The 18934-nt window shown below is 40.8% G+C and overlaps 2 protein-coding genes across 6 annotated transcripts; one reads left to right on the top strand and one right to left on the bottom strand.

The window, feature by feature from the left end:
- The first annotated feature begins 1102 nt into the window (after positions 1 to 1102).
- Positions 1103 to 9768, top strand: psme1 (proteasome activator subunit 1). The gene is made up of 11 exons (XM_081352282.1): positions 1103 to 1365; positions 1540 to 1572; positions 2615 to 2677; positions 2758 to 2859; positions 3289 to 3343; positions 3884 to 3981; positions 4242 to 4310; positions 9014 to 9081; positions 9193 to 9247; positions 9334 to 9420; positions 9514 to 9768. Exons 1-11 carry the CDS (start codon positions 1327 to 1329, stop codon positions 9598 to 9600), a joined length of 756 nt encoding a protein of 251 aa, XP_081208408.1. The 5' UTR covers positions 1103 to 1326; the 3' UTR covers positions 9601 to 9768.
- An 800-nt stretch (positions 9769 to 10568) lies between these two features.
- Positions 10569 to 18106, bottom strand: fitm1 (fat storage inducing transmembrane protein 1). 5 transcript variants are annotated; one of them, XM_081352560.1, is made up of 4 exons: positions 17680 to 18003; positions 16558 to 16844; positions 16257 to 16452; positions 10569 to 10914 (listed from the first exon to the last, which is right to left on the bottom strand). In XM_081352560.1, coding segments are annotated over exons 1-4 (750 nt in total). In that variant the 5' UTR covers positions 17946 to 18003; the 3' UTR covers positions 10569 to 10913. The 5 variants fall into 5 exon arrangements, with proteins under 5 accessions (XP_081208686.1, XP_081208683.1, XP_081208685.1 ...); XM_081352561.1 differs by lacking the exon at positions 10569 to 10914 and adding an exon at positions 15404 to 15650 and having other exon boundaries at positions 17680 to 18106; XM_081352557.1 differs by having other exon boundaries at positions 16171 to 16844; positions 17680 to 18046.
- Positions 18107 to 18934: the final 828 nt, after the last annotated feature.

Below are 18934 nucleotides of genomic sequence, written 5' to 3' on the forward strand. Positions count from 1 at the left end.
ATTTTTAAAATACATTACCAAAAGTAATTCATGGGCAATGAAATAAGCAACGTTAAAGTCATTGGTTCAATTCCCAAGGAACTCACAAACTTGGATGTACAGTTGATGTAGTGTCTGCCAAACGAATAAGTGAAATGTAAATAAGTTGAATAATATTTATAGATTTTCATTCAAACCCTATCAGCACAAATAAATGAAATATAAGCTATCCCAAATATTTTTTCATTACATTTGTTGGCATTTATTTTACATATATGTTTGGAAAATACATATACAGTAAAAAAACAAACATATTTTACATATTTTTTACAATATATTACATACATTATACATAATTTTACATTATACTTTTTCTCATTTATTTTAAATATATTAGCAATATTTTGAATATTTTTTCTATACTTTGAATACATAAAAAGGGTATACAATGTATTTTTATATATATATTTTCAATTATATGTATATATTTTTAAAAAGTAAAAATATATCAGGATAAATAAATTACTGAAATAAATAAATTGAAATATGCCAAATACATTTATCTTTGTCCTTTACAGTAATGTATGCATGCTTGTATGTATGTATGCATGTATGTATGTATGTATTTACATATATTTCGTTTTTTCCTCATTTATTTTAAATATCTTATCGGTATTTTGAACCTTTTTCTATACTTTAAAAAAATTATACAATGTACTTATTTCAATTTAGTTTTTTTTTCTCATTTATAATATATATACACACACACACACACACACACACACACACACACACACACACACACACACACACACACACACACACACACACACACACACACATATATATATATTTGTAATATTCTGAACGTTTTCTATATTTTTTAAATACATAATATATATGAAAAAATGGCATACATTCAGATGAAGGCATCGTAAAAATAAATATAATTCTCTTGCATTCCTCATTGATCAGTCCAGTGTTTATATTATAAATATAAATATTATAAGTGACAGAACAAAAGCTGCAAGAGTACAAAACAACAGGACTTTTATTCTATTTGTCAAAGCCTGTTTCCGTAACTCACTGAAAGTTTTTTGGATTGTTGTTGCCCCCTTTCGGTGACATCAGGAATTATTCATTTAATGCTTCATTCACTTTCATTTTCATTCTTTGTGCTGACTAACTGCGACTTCTCGTCGTTTCGTCGAGAACAAGTGCATTTGCTCCTCTCTTTTCAAACTAAACCCCACGTTACCCAGTGGGAAAAGAAATTAAACGCGTTTGTGTGCAAACAGGTTCAATAAAGTTTTGCAATAAGACAAATCGAAACGACTATCTGCAATAATGACTTCCTTAGACATGAGCCCCGCGTCTAAGAAACAGGTAAGCCGCCTAATATAGGCCCGAAATCTAATTAAAAGTAATTTATGACTGTTTATTGAGCGAACAAATTAGGGAATTTGAGTTTAACCTCCATATAAACATCAGAATATATTAATGAACGCGTGTTAGTGTTGAAGTGGTAAGTTTGACAGACACTTCCTATCTACTTTGCAGGTGGATGGATTCTCCCAAAAAATCACCAAGGAGGTAATTATAAATACATTTAGTCAATCTCTTTCATCGCCTTTACAAATGTAGGGGAGACCATGGGGACAGTTGTAACACTTTTTTAGCAATACATCAAAAAACATTTATACTGGAATAACCAATTTGTTATATTATAAACTTAAATCTGTCAACTGCTGAAACAATGTATTTAAGTGGTTTTATGAAATATGTACAGGTTGCAAAATTGATTTTAATACAGTCCAGTGTACAGGGACGGTTGTAACACATGTCAGGGACGGTTGTAACATGTCTAAAATACACATAATGAACCAATCATATACTCAAAATGGAAAATATTATTTATCAGTCATGTTATTGTGACTATTCATTTCATGTTTTTAAGTAATGATTACCTTTTTTCATACTTAAAATGAATTATGAATATTTGTTTTATATAAAAAAAGATAATTACCTTAAAATGTGATTTGATGACATTTTACATTTAATTTGCAATGCACAGTGCACATTTTACTTTTAATTTGCACATTAAAGGGAAACTATGCAGTTTTTATTTAGCTTGATTAGTTTTTAAAAATATAAATGACCATGTTTTCATCTCATGCGAGCTAGCTTGACTGCTAGTTTGACACTTGTTAGCCATTTCTATTTTTAGCTTACAAAACAGTGATTCTACTAGTACTTGTTTGAATTCATAGACATTTGATCTTATAACAGCATCCAAAAAAGTACAGTCATTTTTTACCTCAAAAACAACCTTTTGTAGATAACTCCGTCAGGAAATTTCAAATGTGGCTCCCTTTTTGGCAAGAATGGAGGGAAACTAACTAAGCATGAGCACAGTGAAGGTGTTACAACCGTCCCGTTACAACAGTCCCTGGTCTCCCCTACCACAGTCATTTTAGTTTATAGAAAATTGTATTATACACTATTATAATTGTGAAAAGAAATGAACCAACATGATAGAATTCATGAAGCAGTTTGAAGGAGAACCAATATTAATATATTATGATGTTACACTAGTAATGAAAGCTTGTTACATGTCAATGTTTCTTTTAAACAGGCTGAACAGTTGATCTCAAACGTCTTCCCTGAGAAAATTGCAGAGATGGATAAAATATTACAGGTATGAGGTCATCCAGCAGGTGCATCTTAAACAATCAGACTCATTGAGTCATTGAGAATATATATTTTTTTTTTTTTTAGGGTTCCTGTAGTCTGAAGGATCTGTCTGTTGTGAGGGCTCCTCTGGACATCCCAATCCCAGACCCGGCTAAAGAGGAGCTTAAGAAGAAGAAGAAAGAGGAGGTCATTAAAACACATTATTTCTTATTAACAAGCCTAATTATTCACTTTATTTCAATATGGAAAAAAGTATACCAATACAAATAAATAACTGAAATGCATCCCAGATACATTTGATTTTTACATACATTTTTGCCTTATTCAAATATATATATTAGGTAATATTTTAGACATTTTCTATATTTACAGACTGTACATAATATACATGAAAAATATCATCCATTTAGATGAATGCATCATAAAAAATTAATGACATTCACTTTCTATAATTCATCCTCAGTGACACTATTGTTCAGTTTTACCAAAAAATGACACTGATTATCCACATTAGTGACTTTTTAAATCAATTTAATCACTGTATCACACATTCAAGCCAATTTGTGGTTTAGTTTAAGTAACCTATTTGACTTTTATGACATTTTATTCACACAGAAAGAGGCCAAAGAGGGAAAGAAGGGTGGAGAGAAAGGAGAAGAAGAGGATGAAGGTATATGTATTGATAGAATTTTGAAAATGAAACTGAAACTGTTAATTGTTGGGTTCCATTTTCCCTGGATCTGAATTCCCCCAAATGCAAAATGACAATGTGTAATTCACAGCATGAACACAGACTGGCACTGTTGGACTGTTAATGTCATAGAAATTTTGCAGAACCTAAAGATTTTGAGATATGCATACTCTCTTGAGTAAATACATATTTTGAATAAGTAATTACTTCACAACCGCTTATGAATATAATCCAGACGTTCTCCATTCGCCATGTTGTCATTATCACTTGTGTTGCTTCACCGCATTCATAAATCTCCTCCCGTGGCCTTGTGGGATAGTGAGATGTCTATCGTATGCACACTTCAGAATCTTGTCAGAAGAATCTTTTGTCACATACTGTTTTTTCACCTGCTACATAGTAGGGAAGTGTGCGATTTCGGATGCAGCCAAAGTCTTCCATCCATCTCTATCCTTACAAACTGAAGTGGTGATTTGGAGAGCACAACTTTAACTAATGATATTATTTGTGAACTGAAAGGTCCTCCCTGTGGTCCCATCGCCTGCAATGAGACAGTAGAGAAACTCTTCAAGCTCATCAAGCCTGAGATTCAGATTCTAAAGGAGTGTCTTAACACGGTGAGGAAGTGATATCATGTGGTAGCTATGCAGATCTGAACAGTTACATTTGTCAAAAAGTTAAACCCATCCAAAAAAATAAGGTAAAGATGATATTAAATTTTCACCTTTTTTTGATGATTTGACTTTTCTGACATATGTAATTGCTCAACTGGTTCTATAATACCTTCATTTATAGGTCATTTTATACTGCATGTAGACTGTGCTGGCATCGAGACATTTAATAAAGGATTTTGGTAAATTTTGACACCTTTGTGCAGGTGTCAATGTGGATACAGCTACAGGTCCCCAGAATTGAAGATGGGAACAATTTTGGAGTTTCTGTACAGGTCAGTTAACCCTATATTGTGACAAAATAAAACAACATTTGTAAGTTTTTAATGCCACATATGTATAAGAGCTGTACAATATTGAAGAAAAATTTGATAACTTGTTAAATAATGCTATGCGATATGATAATGCTTTAAGTGTGTAAAATCTATTTAAATTATATTTAAATACAATTACAAACTGAAAAGTTCTGAAAGCGAACAGCAATGTTTTTTGTAGCATTACATAAAAAGTCAGTGTCATTTTAACGTCAATGCAAACAAACAAACAAAAATACAATTCAAATACCACCATCTCTTTTATAATAGATAGTAATGGCAACCTGAAAACTTAACATCAAGAACATCCAGGTAAACACCTCGAACTAGGGTGGACAATTATTTTTCTTATTATTCTTTGTTAAGAATAAATTACAAACAGTAGAATTAACACAATAAAACAAAGATACAAATGACATAAACAGTGCTTTAAATTTTTAAGATCGGACTACGAGGTTTATTTAACATTAACATTCAAGTAAGAAATAAATTGAGAAATTGAATAAACAAATGCTGCATGAATTAAATACACACTGATTGTTGAGCAATGAGTGATTTTCTCTTTGTTGTCTGTTGTTTGATTATCATTAATATTATCACAGAAAGCTGCAGGTTTATTAGGCTGCTGCATTTAGACACAATTTTGTGTATATTTGGTCATATACGCAAAGCAAAAGTGAACTGTATTCAGGATTGCGTGCTGTCAGAGAGCCGGCTTTCTGTGCGTGCAAGTACAGCGTTGAGTTCTTTTCATTCAAGAAGAGCGTATTGCTCTTAATAACTTATTTTAAAGGGTTAGTTCATCCAAAAATGAACATTTTGTCATTAATTACTCACCCTCATGTCGTTCCAAACCCGTAAGACTTTCATTCATCTTCGGAACACAAATGAAGATCTTTTTGATGAAATCTGAGAACTTTCTGTCCCTCCATTGACAGTCTATGCAACTGACATTTTGATGCTTCAAAAAGTTCGTAAAGAGATCATGGCTGGATTTCCCAAAAACTTCTTAACGCAACGTCGTTCTTAAGTTACACCTTAAGCTGTACCTTATCGTTAATACGTGTTTCCCGAAACATACTTATTTTAGTATACCTTCTTTAAATCATATGTTCAGAAGGCTGGTCTGGACCACTCTTAGCTTTACCTTATCACTGTTGACAGTTCACTCCGCTAGTGGCCACCACTGCAAAAAGCTTCTTTAGCCTTCTTTAGCCACGTTTGTCGAAGCTCAAACGTGCTGCGTAACACGAGAATGAACCTCATTGGTTACTGTCGAAGCTCAAACGTGCTGCGTAACACGAGAATGAACCTCATTGGTTACTGTCGAAGCTCAAACGTGCTGCGTAACACGAGAATGAACCTCATTGGTTACTGTCGAAGCCCAAACGTGCTGCGTAACACGAGAATGAACCTCATTGGTTACTGTCGAAGCCCAAACGTGCTACGTAACACGAGATTGAACCTCATTGGTTACTGTCGAAGCCCAAACGTGCTACGTAACACTAGATTGAACCTCATTGGTTACTGTCGAAGCCCAAACGTGCTGCGTAACACTAGATTGAACCTCATTGGTTACTGTCGAAGCCCAAACGTGCTACGTAACACTAGATTGAACCTCATTGGTTACTGTCGAAGCCCAAACGTGCTGCGTAACACGAGATTGAACCTCATTGGTTACTGTCGAAGCCCAAACGTGCTACGTAACACTAGATTGAACCTCATTGGTTACTGTCGAAGCCCAAACGTGCTGCGTAACACGAGATTGAACCTCATTGGTTACTGTCGAAGCCCAAACGTGCTACATAACACTAGATTGAACCTCATTGGTTACTGTCGAAGCTCAAACGTGCTGCGTAACACGAGAATGAACCTCATTGGTTACTGTCGAAGCTCAAACGTGCTGCGTAACACGAGAATGAACCTCATTGGTTACTGTCGAAGCCCAAACGTGCTACATAACACTAGATTGAACCTCATTGGTTACTGTCGAAGCTCAAACGTGCTGCGTAACACGAGAATGAACCTCATTGGTTACTGTCAAAGCTCAAACGTGCTGCGTAACACGAGATTGAACCTCATTGGTTACTGTCGAAGCTCAAACGTGCTACGTAACACTAGATTGAACCTCATTGGTTACTGTCGAAGCTCAAACGTGCTGCGTAACACGAGAATGAACCTCATTGGTTACTGTCGAAGCCCAAACGTGCTGCGTAACACGAGAATGAACCTCATTGGTTACTGTCGAAGCCCAAACGTGCTACGTAACACGAGATTGAACCTCATTGGTTACTGTCGAAGCCCAAACGTGCTACGTAACACTAGATTGAACCTCATTGGTTACTGTCGAAGCCCAAACGTGCTGCGTAACACTAGATTGAACCTCATTGGTTACTGTCGAAGCCCAAACGTGCTGCGTAACACGAGATTGAACCTCATTGGTTACTGTCGAAGCCCAAACGTGCTACGTAACACTAGATTGAACCTCATTGGTTACTGTCGAAGCCCAAACGTGCTGCGTAACACGAGATTGAACCTCATTGGTTACTGTCGAAGCCCAAACGTGCTACATAACACTAGATTGAACCTCATTGGTTACTGTCGAAGCTCAAACGTGCTGCGTAACACGAGAATGAACCTCATTGGTTACTGTCGAAGCTCAAACGTGCTGCGTAACACGAGAATGAACCTCATTGGTTACTGTCGAAGCCCAAACGTGCTACGTAACACGAGATTGAACCTCATTGGTTACTGTCGAAGCTCAAACGTGCTACGTAACACTAGATTGAACCTCATTGGTTACTGTCGAAGCTCAAACGTGCTGCGTAACACGAGAATGAACCTCATTGGTTACTGTCGAAGCCCAAACGTGCTACGTAACACGAGATTGAACCTCATTGGTTACTGTCGAAGCCCAAACGTGCTACGTAACACTAGATTGAACCTCATTGGTTACTGTCGAAGCTCAAACGTGCTGCGTAACACGAGAATGAACCTCATTGGTTACTGTCGAAGCCCAAACGTGCTGCGTAACACGAGAATGAACCTCATTGGTTACTGTCGAAGCCCAAACGTGCTACGTAACACGAGATTGAACCTCATTGGTTACTGTCGAAGCCCAAACGTGCTACGTAACACTAGATTGAACCTCATTGGTTACTGTCGAAGCCCAAACGTGCTGCGTAACACTAGATTGAACCTCATTGGTTACTGTCGAAGCCCAAACGTGCTGCGTAACACGAGAATGAACCTCATTGGTTACTGTCGAAGCCCAAACGTGCTACGTAACACGAGATTGAACCTCATTGGTTACTGTCGAAGCCCAAACGTGCTACGTAACACTAGATTGAACCTCATTGGTTACTGTCGAAGCCCAAACGTGCTGCGTAACACGAGATTGAACCTCATTGGTTACTGTCGAAGCCCAAACGTGCTACGTAACACTAGATTGAACCTCATTGGTTACTGTCGAAGCCCAAACGTGCTGCGTAACACGAGATTGAACCTCATTGGTTACTGTCGAAGCTAAACGTGCTGCGTAACACGAGAATGAACCTCATTGGTTACTGTCGAAGCCCAAACGTGCTACGTAACACTAGATTGAACCTCATTGGTTACTGTCGAAGCCCAAACGTGCTGCGTAACACGAGATTGAACCTCATTGGTTACTGTCGAAGCCCAAACGTGCTGCGTAACACGAGAATGAACCTCATTGGTTACTGGCGAAGCCCAAACGTGCTGCGTAACACTAGATTGAACCTCATTGGTTACTGTCGAAGCTCAAACGTGCTGCGTAACACGAGATTGAACCTCATTGGTTACTGTCGAAGCCCAAACGTGCTGCGTAACACGAGATTGAACCTCATTGGTTCTCACGTCAAGTAAACATGCTTGAGCTTCCGTTTACCACAACTGATGTGTGAGTTGATGAATGTTTAAATGTGAATAAAAGCCTAAATTCAATCTGTTCATAATATAAAGTGATCGCGTCTCTTCAGAAAATGTATGTATTTACCAGTCATGTGTCCAGTCTATTCTCTGATATCTGTGTCAACCTAAAACTTTATTATCATAAGTTATCACAAGCTTTTACTATATGCATGTATGTTTGCGATCATAAAATATGTCATTTAAGAGGGGTACTTAAAAAATAATATCAATTGACAAAATAATAATATATATTTAATGTAAGTTATTTTATATACCAAAATAGTGTAATGTGTGCAAGTTTTATAAATTTGTGTTGATGACACTAACATAATATATGACTCATGCACTTTATGAATTTTTCACCCATGCAGTTTTTATTTTATTTTTTAATATTAATTTTAAATCTTAATTATTTTATATCCCATTTTAAATATGAATTATAGTGTTAAATTACATTACCAATCAAATGTTTGGGGTCAGTTAGATTTTTTTTTTTAAAGCAAGGACGCACTACTAATAAGGCCGTACAAAGTACACTACAAAAGTACAGAAGAATCATGTGACACTGAAGACTGGAGTAATGATGCTATAAATTCAGCTTTGCATCACAGGAAGCTAAACATATTGTACTTGAACATATTGATGAGGCGGTGGTACATAAGATAGAAAGGTTGTACTCATTTAATAATAGCATGTTGTGTGAAAAGTGAAAAAATGCAAAAATGTTCCCACAGGAAAAAGTGTTTGAACTGCTTACCAACACCCGCACCAAGATCGAGGGATTCCAGACACAGATTTCCAAGTAAGAGAGCAGACAGCATCACAACCACAGTCAAACACTAACCTCATGATGTCTCTATTATAAATGCATTTTTAATGTGTCATATTTCTCACTGTGCTTGTGTTTACTCAGGTACTTCAGCGAGAGGGGAGACGCTGTAGCCAAGGCTTCCAAACAGCCACATGTGGTCAGTTTATTTTGTGTTAGATATAAACATGTTTTCAAAAATCTTTGAGCTTCTGATAATTTGATTGTTTTGTTGCTTGGAAACAGGGAGATTTCAGGCAGCTTGTCCATGAACTGGATCAGCACCAGTACTGTGAGTTACGCATCGTAGCACTGGAGATTCGCAACACTTACGTAAGTGCGGTCTCAGCTTGCCCTGAACAAAACATCTCAGTTTTAGTGTAAGTTGGTGCTTTCGTGTGACTGATCCATTCTGTTCAAATCTAGGCCATGATGTATGATGTCATCGTCAAGAACTTTGACAAGATTAAGAAGCCCAGAGGAGACTTATCTTCAAAAGCGCTTATCTACTGAGAACTGCAGCCAACACACAAACACACACACATATGCTGAAAAGTAAAACATGTAGTCTTGAGTTTCACATCCACAGTCACAGTGCATTGGCTTGAGCTTGAGCTTCAATTACATCAACAGAATCAACTGTAGTAGTTTTTACTCAATAAAGAGTTCTGCTAAATGTGGCATCGCTCATGTTTTCATTCATAATGTCAAATAAATCATTATTTAGATGTATTATCTTTACAGTTTGACAAAACAGGAAAATAACTATAATTAAGTTAAAGAAATTAATATTTTTATTCAGCAAGGTTGCAATAAATGAATCAAAATTTACAGTAAAGACATTTATAAAGTTTTTAAAGATTTCTGTTTCAAATAAATGCTGTTCTTTTTAACTTTCTATTCATCAAAGATCCTGAAAGAAGTGTATCACGGTTTACACAAAAATATTAAGGAGAACACATTAATAATAATAAATGTTTTGGATTTCTGAAGGATCATGTGACTTTGAAGACTGGAGTAATGATGCTGAAAATTCAGCTTTGCATCACAGGAATAAAGTACATTTCAAAATATATTCAAATAGAAAGCAGTTTTTTTCAGTTTTAATAATATTTCACAGTATTACTCTTTTTACTGTTTTGTTGATCAAATAAATGCAGACTTTTTTTAAAAAGTTTTAAAAAGCTTTTACATTAAAAACTTTGGTTACAATTTACAATAAGGTATTATTAATTAATGTTAGGTAATGCAATAACAAACATGAACTAACAATGAGCAATACATTTGTTACAGTATTTATTAGTCAGTTGACATTAGTTAATCAGAATACAACTGTTCATGTTTGCTGGACCACTAAATTAAATGAACAGATACAACTTTTGATTGAAAAATATATTAGTTAATTTTGAAATTAACACACACATACACAGTCAAACCAAAAATTATTCAGACACCAGAAATATTTGTTATAATTTTTTATTAGTGGTTGCAGGACACTATAGTTCATTTGTGTAAGTGAAGATAGCAAAATAAAGTAAACTAGGACACATTTGTGATGAAATAACAGGAGGATGCAAATTGCAAGTAAAACTCAGTTTATTAAGGATGGTCAGAAAAAGACACAGGCCGGGGACAAACACTCAGGTGGTGATGAAGCAGGGACGAGATGGCGATCCGGTGGTGGTGCGGTGAACTGCGTGCTCGAGTGAAGACAACCAGGAACCGTGGAACATCAAACGACACGAAGAACTGACGAAATCCAGAACGAAGAATCTTAGCAGACGAGGCACAGGAACAGGACACACACCGAGGAACAACCACAACGATCTGACAACATGAGAGGGGAATTACTGGGCATATAAAGGGAACTGAGATTGATGACAGCTGGAGACACTAATCAACACAACGAGTAACCACACCCACACAATTACATTCACACAGACACATCAGCATGAGACAGCCGATTCATGAACCGTGACAGTACCCCCTCTCCTAGGAACGCCGCCTGGCGTTCCCAGACACCCTTACCTGTCGATTGTAATCATCGATAAGGGAGTGATCCAGAATGTCTCTAGCAGGTACCCAACTTCTCTCCTCCGGACCGTAACCCTCCCAGTCCACCAAGTACTGAAATCCGCGTCCCCTCCGTCTCGAGTCCAGAATGCGATGTACCGAATAAGTTGGTTCCCCATCTACGAGTCGCGGCGGGGGGGGAACCGGGGCAGGCGGATTAAAGTGAGAATAAAACACAGGCTTGATTTTGGATACATGGAAGGCGGGATGAATTCTCCTGTACGCAGGAGGGAGTTTGAGTCGGACTGTCACCGGACTAATAATTTTGGTGACAGGAAACGGGCCAATGAATTTGGGAGCTAACTTGTTAGACACGGAGCGGAGCGGAATATTCTTTGTAGAAAGCCACACTTTTTGACCCACGACGTAAACGGGAGGCTTTGACCGGTGGCGATCGGCCTTGGCCTTCATGCGCCCCCCTGCTTGGAGTAGAGTCTCACGGGCTCTAGTCCAAGTATGGCGACACCTCTGGACGAATGCGTGAGCGGAGGGGACCGCGACCTCGGATTCCAGACTAGGAAAAATTGGTGGCTGGTAACCTAAACTACACTTAAAAGGTGAGAGGCCCGTGGATGACACTGGTAACGAATTGTGGGCGTACTCCACCATAGAAAGCTGTTGGCTCCAGGACGACGGATTCTTGGCAACCAAACATCGCAACATTCTCTCGAGGTCCTGGTTGGCTCGTTCAGACTGACCATTGCTCTGGGGGTGATAGCCCGAGGACAGACTGACCGTGGCCCCCAGTAACTTACAAAATTCTCGCCAAAATTTGGATACGAATTGGGAACCTCTGTCAGAGACCACGTCCATCGGGAGGCCATGTAACCGAAAGACGTGATCTATGACTGTGACCGCTGTCTCCTTGGCTGAAGGTAATTTGGGCAAGGGGATGAAATGTGCCGCCTTCGAGAACCGGTCCACTACGGTTAAAACAACCGTCATGCCCTTGGAGGGCGGGAGGGCGGTGACAAAATCTAGAGCGATATGGGACCAGGGTCTTGAAGGGACAGACAGAGGTCGAAGTAGCCCATCTGGGGGTTGGTTAGATGTCTTACCAGTGGCACAGACTGAACAAGCCAATACAAAATCGTGAATGTCGCGAGCCATTAATGGCCACCAGAATCGTTGTTTAACTAAAAAACTGGTTCGCGTCACTCCTGGATGACAAGCCACGTTGGAGCAATGACCCCATCGAATAACGTCGGACCGTAACCCCTCCGGAACAAACAAACGACCCGGTGGGCAACCAGGCGGAGGCGTTACCCCTTCTAGGGCTGTCTTGACCCTCGATTCGACCTCCCATACTAGAGTGGAGACGACAATCTTCTCAGGTAAAATACACTCGGGAGTCACCGGGCGTTCGGAAGGATCAAAAATACGAGATAAAGAATCGGGTTTGATGTTTTTGGAACCCGGGCGGTACGAGAGAACAAAATCAAAACGTCCGAAAAAAAGAGCCCACCGAGCCTGCCTGGAGTTGAGTCTTTTAGCAGATCTGATGTATTCAAGATTCTTATGATCGGTCCAAACGATAAAGGGTACCCCCGAACCCTCTAACCAATGACGCCACTCCTCCAACGCTAACTTGACCGCCAACAACTCTCTGTTACCAATGTCATAATTACGTTCGGCAGGCGACAGTCGATGAGAAAAAAACGCGCAGGGATGCATCTTGTCGTCTGAGGAAGCGCGTTGTGAAAGAACTGCTCCTACTCCCACCTCTGACGCGTCGACCTCCACCACGAACTGACGTGTGGGATCAGGGGTGACAAGAATGGGAGCCGAAACGAAGCGACTCTTAAGTTTGGTGAACACTGCCTCGGCAGTGTTCGACCACCTGAACGTCGTTCGGGGGGAGGTCAAGGCGGTCAGAGGTGCGACTAGTTGGCTGAAATTGCGAATAAAACGCCGGTAAAAATTGGCGAATCCCAGAAACCGCTGTAGGGCCTTACGGGAATCTGGACTTGGCCAATCTACCACAGCCTTAACCTTGTCAGGATCCATGCGCACTCCCTCAGAAGAGATGATGTACCCTAGGAAGGGAACAGACTGTGCATGAAACGCGCATTTCTCCGCCTTGACAAAAAGCCCATTCTCTAACAATCTCTGGAGCACTCGTCTGACGTGTTGAACGTGTTCCTGGAGAGACGAAGAAAAAATCAATATGTCATCCAGGTAAACATATATGAACCGATCAACCATGTCTCTCAACACGTCATTAACGAGTGCCTGGAAAACCGCTGGACTGTTGGAAAGCCCGAAAGGCATAACCAAATATTCAAAGTGTCCTCTAGGGGTATTAAAAGCGGTTTTCCATTCATCCCCCTTCCTGATGCGAACCAAATGATATGCATTACGTAAGTCCAGTTTCGTGAAAATAGATGCTCCCTGCAACCTCTCAAAAGCTGAAGACATCAACGGCAAAGGATAAGAATTCTTTACCGTGATGTTGTTCAGCTCTCGGTAATCAATGCAAGGTCGCAGAGAACCATCCTTCTTCCCAACGAAAAAGAACCCCGCCCCCGCAGGAGAAGAGGAAGGTTGGATGAACCCAGAGGCTAGAGAATCAGAAATATATTTCTCCATGGCCTCCCTCTCGGGAACAGAAAGAGAGTAAAGTTTGCCCTTAGGCGGAGATTTACCTGGCAGTAGATCTATCGCACAGTCATAGGAACGATGCGGAGGAAGAGAAGCAGCACGAGACTTACTGAACACCTCCTTCAGGTCGAGGTACTCCGCGGGCACGTTTGACAAATCCGCTGCCTCACTCTGAAACACAGAACCAGACACAGAAGGACAGGCAGACAGTAAACAAGACTCATGACAGTGGTTACTCCAAGTGGAAACAGTGTTAGTGCTCCAGTCGACACGGGGATTGTGTTTGGACAGCCACGGGTGTCCCAAAACCACTGGTGCAAGTGGTGAGTCCATGAGGTGAAATGAAATGAGTTCCGTATGATTGCCCGAAGTGATGAGGGTGATGTTTTCAGTAGAATGAGTAATCCGGGGGAGTTCTTGACCATTGAGTGCGTTGACAGTAATGTGACGTGAGAGAGGAGTGATGGGAATCTGAAGCTTCAGTGCAAGTTTAAAGTCCATGAAATTACCCTCTGCTCCCGAATCCAGTAGTGCGCTGGTGCTGTGCGTCGATGTTCGCCATCTCAGTCTTACCGGGAGGAGGGTCGATGATGGTGATGAGGTCTTCTCGGCGGAGATCCCACCCGATAGTAGCCTCATACTTACTATCGGGCTTGCCCTTTTACCGGGCAGGCATGGATGTAATGGCCCGCCCGGCCACAGTAAAGACAGAGTCCTTGGGATCTCCGCCTTTCCCTCTCCTCCCGGGAAAGCCGAGCTCTCCCCACCTGCATGGGCTCATGGTCGAATGTGGGGCTGACCGCGCTCGCGCCGCCGGGTTGATGGTCCTCCGTGCTGGGCTGTGGGCGACTGGTACGCGTTAATCTGGTCACACGATTCAGACGAGCGTCAACTCTTAAAGCCAGTTCCACCAATCCATTGAGGGTCTCGGGTAAGTCCAGGGCATAAATCTCCTGTTGAACGCGGTCAGCCAGCCCATGCAGGAACATATCCCACTGCGCCTCCTCGTTCCAACGGCACTCTGCGGCCAGGGTGCGGAACCGGATAGAAAAGTCCGCCACCGAGCCTTCTCCCTGTCGCAGTTCGGCGAGTAATCTGGCCGCCTCCTTACCCGCCACTGCACGATCGAATACTCTCCTCATCTCCTCGGAGAGTGCCAGGAACGAGGTGCAGCAGTTGTCTCCGTTCTCCCACACCGCCGTTCCCCAAAGCGCTGCTCTCCCTGACAGCAGGGTCAACACAAATGCCACCTTAGCCTGTTCGCTCCGGAACGTGCGTGGCTGTAGAGCGAAATGCATGGAACATCTCGTGAGGAACGCTCTGCAAAATTCCGGCTCGCCGGAATAACCCTCGGGTGTGGGTAGGAGTGGCTCTGGGCTGTCTGCTGCAGCAGGCGCTGGTGGTGGGGGAACGGACGGCGTGGGGGGCGCAGTGGGAGTCCGTAGAAGTTGTACCTGTTGGGTGAGCTCGGACACCTGCTTCACGAGTGCTTGCACCGCCCGACCTGTGCCCGAGATGCTCTCCTCTTGCTGGTCCATACGTGAGATACTGTGAGCGATGAAATCGTTGATCTGGGACGGGCTTGCTGCATCCATGATCTGGTCAGATCGTTCTGTGATGAAATAACAGGAGGATGCAAATTGCAAGTAAAACTCAGTTTATTAAGGATGGTCAGAAAAAGACACAGGCCGGGGACAAACACTCAGGTGGTGATGAAGCAGGGACGAGATGGCGATCCGGTGGTGGTGCGGTGAACTGCGTGCTCGAGTGAAGACAACCAGGAACCGTGGAACATCAAACGACACGAAGAACTGACGAAATCCAGAACGAAGAATCTTAGCAGACGAGGCACAGGAACAGGACACACACCGAGGAACAACCACAACGATCTGACAACATGAGAGGGGAATTACTGGGCATATAAAGGGAACTGAGATTGATGACAGCTGGAGACACTAATCAACACAACGAGTAACCACACCCACACAATTACATTCACACAGACACATCAGCATGAGACAGCCGATTCATGAACCGTGACAACATTATATCCCAAAATTCTTCATACAGTGGATTACCAGTAAAATATATAAAAATTTGGGACCAAACATTATTCAGACACTTTGACTTGACCATGTTTTGCTTAAGTGTTTTTTCTTTAATTTCTAATGCGACCTTTTTACACCACAGACTGAACAAAATTAAACATTGCTTGGTAATTGGTTTACCTAAATTGGTATTATCTTTTGTGTAACCAAAACCAGTGAAACATCAACTGATTTGATAACTCTTATTACCATTTTTTAAACTATAGTGAATAAACTGTGATAATGTGAAAAATGTTGAAGGTGTCTGAATACATTTTGGTTTGACTATATATATACATATATTATTTCTTATTTCCTTTACATGCATTTACTGCAGTTTTACTCGTGATGTCCGAATGCGAAGCTCTTGGTCTTCCAAGACAGCACCAGCCAGGCTTTAAAACATACCAGCCCTTATAAAGTCCCTTCCATCCCAGATAGCCAAGAGCTCCCCCGACCAGCTGGGAAGGGAACTGTGGGAAGTGCGCTAGCAAGCAGAGAATCAGGAAGATCCAGAGACTCATCAACAACACACACAGCATGAAGAGAATCCTCAGTGGCGCTCCAGGAGGCTTTCCTAGAGCCATGCAGGGCCCAAAAACGGCTATTTCCTCAACAAGAATCAAACAACATAAACTTAGAATCAGGATTTCATCAGAAACCTCACATCCCTGCCACTGTAGCCCGGCCTTAAGGCAGGCTGCTTTACCCTTCTCCTCTCTGAGTAGTAATAAGGGGCCCGTATCAGAGTCCAGGAGCTCCCCGGGGTTCCTGCAAACTTCTGTGGTGCTTTGTAGTGGCTCAAAACAGGTTCCTGAGGCGTCCAGTAGGAAGGAGAGAAGACGACGGAACAGTGTCCACAGCGTCCCGGTCACAGCGAGCCGAGAGAGGTGACGGACTGAGTGAACGAGAGAGTTACTGATGCAGAATGACAGAAGAAAGACGAAAGAGCCACATAATATGCAGGTCCAGCCCCAGCATGAATGCAGGAATACCCTATGAGATCACAACAACCAGAATCAATGAGACATCTCAGAATACAAACATTACAAAGGAAATAAAAATGGTTCATAAACTATGAAATATTAATAAATAAATAAATAAATAGTAAACTTGTGATAAATAGTCAAATTTGCACTATAATAAAAGGGTATGGAATGTATGAAAAGAGCCTTCACAAAGACTCAAAGGATTGGATTTTCCCACAGGACAATGATCCATGCAACACAACCTTGTTCTGTCACACATTTTCGTAAATAAATGATTCTTAAATAAATTTCACAGATGAAATTTGTGATTTACCGACTGTGAAAGTATTAAGAAAATAAACATTTGCATTGTGGCTTTGATATTTTATCATTTAATATAATTAATAGCTTCATAATATTAAATATAATACATATTATTTAAATAAAAATTTTACATTATGCATTAACTATAACATCGAAAAATATTAAAGCTTTTTAATTTCTACATATTCATTAATTTCAAGTTGTATAAGTGAATATTATGTGATGTATTATGAATAAACAATGAACAACATTTATAAAATTAACATTAACCAAAATGAATGCTAAAAAAGTATTCTTTACTGATGATGCATAATTAATGTTAATAAACAAATCAATTCCAATAGGGTCCTCGCACATAATTTAATCTTATTGTTAAGTGTTACTAATAATATTTACAACAAAAATATGTATTTCTTTTAGAAGAACTAATGTATTTTTTATAAGATAAAGAGTTGATGTAAATTAAAAGATAATTTCACACTTAAAATCTGCAATAAGGTCTCATAATTAAGGATTTTCTCAGTTAACTGAGATCTTGCCTGTACAGGTAGTGGTTCTTGTTGCCAAATATGCTGTACTTGGACACCCAGAGACTCAGAACAGGTCCAAACAGCACCAGCACAGAGAGGAGGCAGTGAAAATGCCGTCTGAATAACACATGTCCAAGTATTCCAGCTGTGAGATCAGTGAACAGCACCAGAGCTGAGTGCAGAAGCTTGTTGGCAGAGTTCTGGATCTTATAAAGTGTCTCCTTTAGTCCACAATGATCCATCTTGGTTTGCTCAGGGAAGTACTTCCAGTGCATGTCCAACAAATCCCATAACAGCACAAATTGAGAGAAAGACAGAAATGAGATTGTTCTACCATCTGTCAGCAGTGTTATTAGCTTCCCTTTTGTTTTCACAGCTGAGTTCAACCTGCTGGTTTTTGTCACACTTCTCATCATTTACCCCCACTCCCTGAGTCCCTAACAACATCCCTAACAGCTCCTAACATTCCCATCTTATCAGCTTGTTGTACCCTTCACACGTGTGTGTGATATAAAGCAGTACAGCAGCATTCCCTTTGTGCTTTCAACTGTATTTAGCATCTGTAAGTGGGCTCTTTCTTATGCATAATACAATTATGTGTCTGTGATTTAATAACAGGTTTTCTTTAAAAATGAAAACCTCTTTTTCTTTAATCTATAGTTAACCCACCGATCTGTTACCTCAGTTTCAACCTTACTTTTCTACGGGCAGGTGTTCCCCTAGAACAAGTGTCCAGGCATGTTGTTGTCTCAACTCACGGGTTGGGGCGCTGCATGTGACGGATGTGCAGCTGCGGGCTCCTGGACTGGACCTTGCTTGCACCGGCATATCAATTGCCTCGAGTTGCTAGCAGTACACCTGTACACCTGCTGCGGGGCAACATGTACTGGTCCGCACGGACAACACATTGCATGTCACGTACATCAGCTGTCAAGGTGATCTACGCTCCCGTTGAATGTCGCAACTCACTCGCCATCTCCTCCTATTGAGTCAGAAGCAACTCAGGTTGCTTCATGCCATTCACATCTCTGGCAAGCTCAATCGTGTAGCCAATTTGCTTATGACAGCCCTATCCCAGGGAGAGTGGACACTCCACCCCAAGGTGGTCCAGCTGATCTCAGAATGTTTCTGGGCTGCACAAGTGGACCTCTTTGCATCTCCAGAGACATACCACTGCCAGCTATTTTATTCCCGGACCCTCCCGGGGTCTACGTAAGTATGCACTTCCCCCAGTAAGCCTGCTCGCACAGACACTGTGCAAGGT

The sequence above is a fragment of the Scardinius erythrophthalmus genome (genome assembly GCF_964197995.2).
Source record: "Scardinius erythrophthalmus genome assembly, chromosome: 22".
NCBI classification, from domain to species: Eukaryota; Metazoa; Chordata; class Actinopteri; order Cypriniformes; family Leuciscidae; genus Scardinius; species Scardinius erythrophthalmus.

Excerpts from the sequence above, each read along its gene's own strand:
- fitm1 (XM_081352557.1), bottom strand. The coding sequence starts at position 17,945 with ATGCACTGGAAGTACTTCCCTGAGCAAACCAAGATGGATCATTGTGGA. Across the intron at positions 16,845-17,679 it reads AAGAACCACTACCTGTACAG|GGTATTCCTGCATTCATGCT; the intron begins GCAAGATCTCAG and ends GTGATCTCATAG. Across the intron at positions 10,915-16,170 it reads TAAAACTGCAGTAAATGCAT|ATCGTTGTGGTTGTTCCTCG; the intron begins GTAAAGGAAATA and ends TCATGTTGTCAG.
- psme1 (XM_081352282.1), top strand. The coding sequence starts at position 1,327 with ATGACTTCCTTAGACATGAGCCCCGCGTCTAAGAAACAG. Across the intron at positions 3,344-3,883 it reads AGGAGAAGAAGAGGATGAAG|GTCCTCCCTGTGGTCCCATC; the intron begins GTATATGTATTG and ends GTGAACTGAAAG. Across the intron at positions 3,982-4,241 it reads TAAAGGAGTGTCTTAACACG|GTGTCAATGTGGATACAGCT; the intron begins GTGAGGAAGTGA and ends ACCTTTGTGCAG.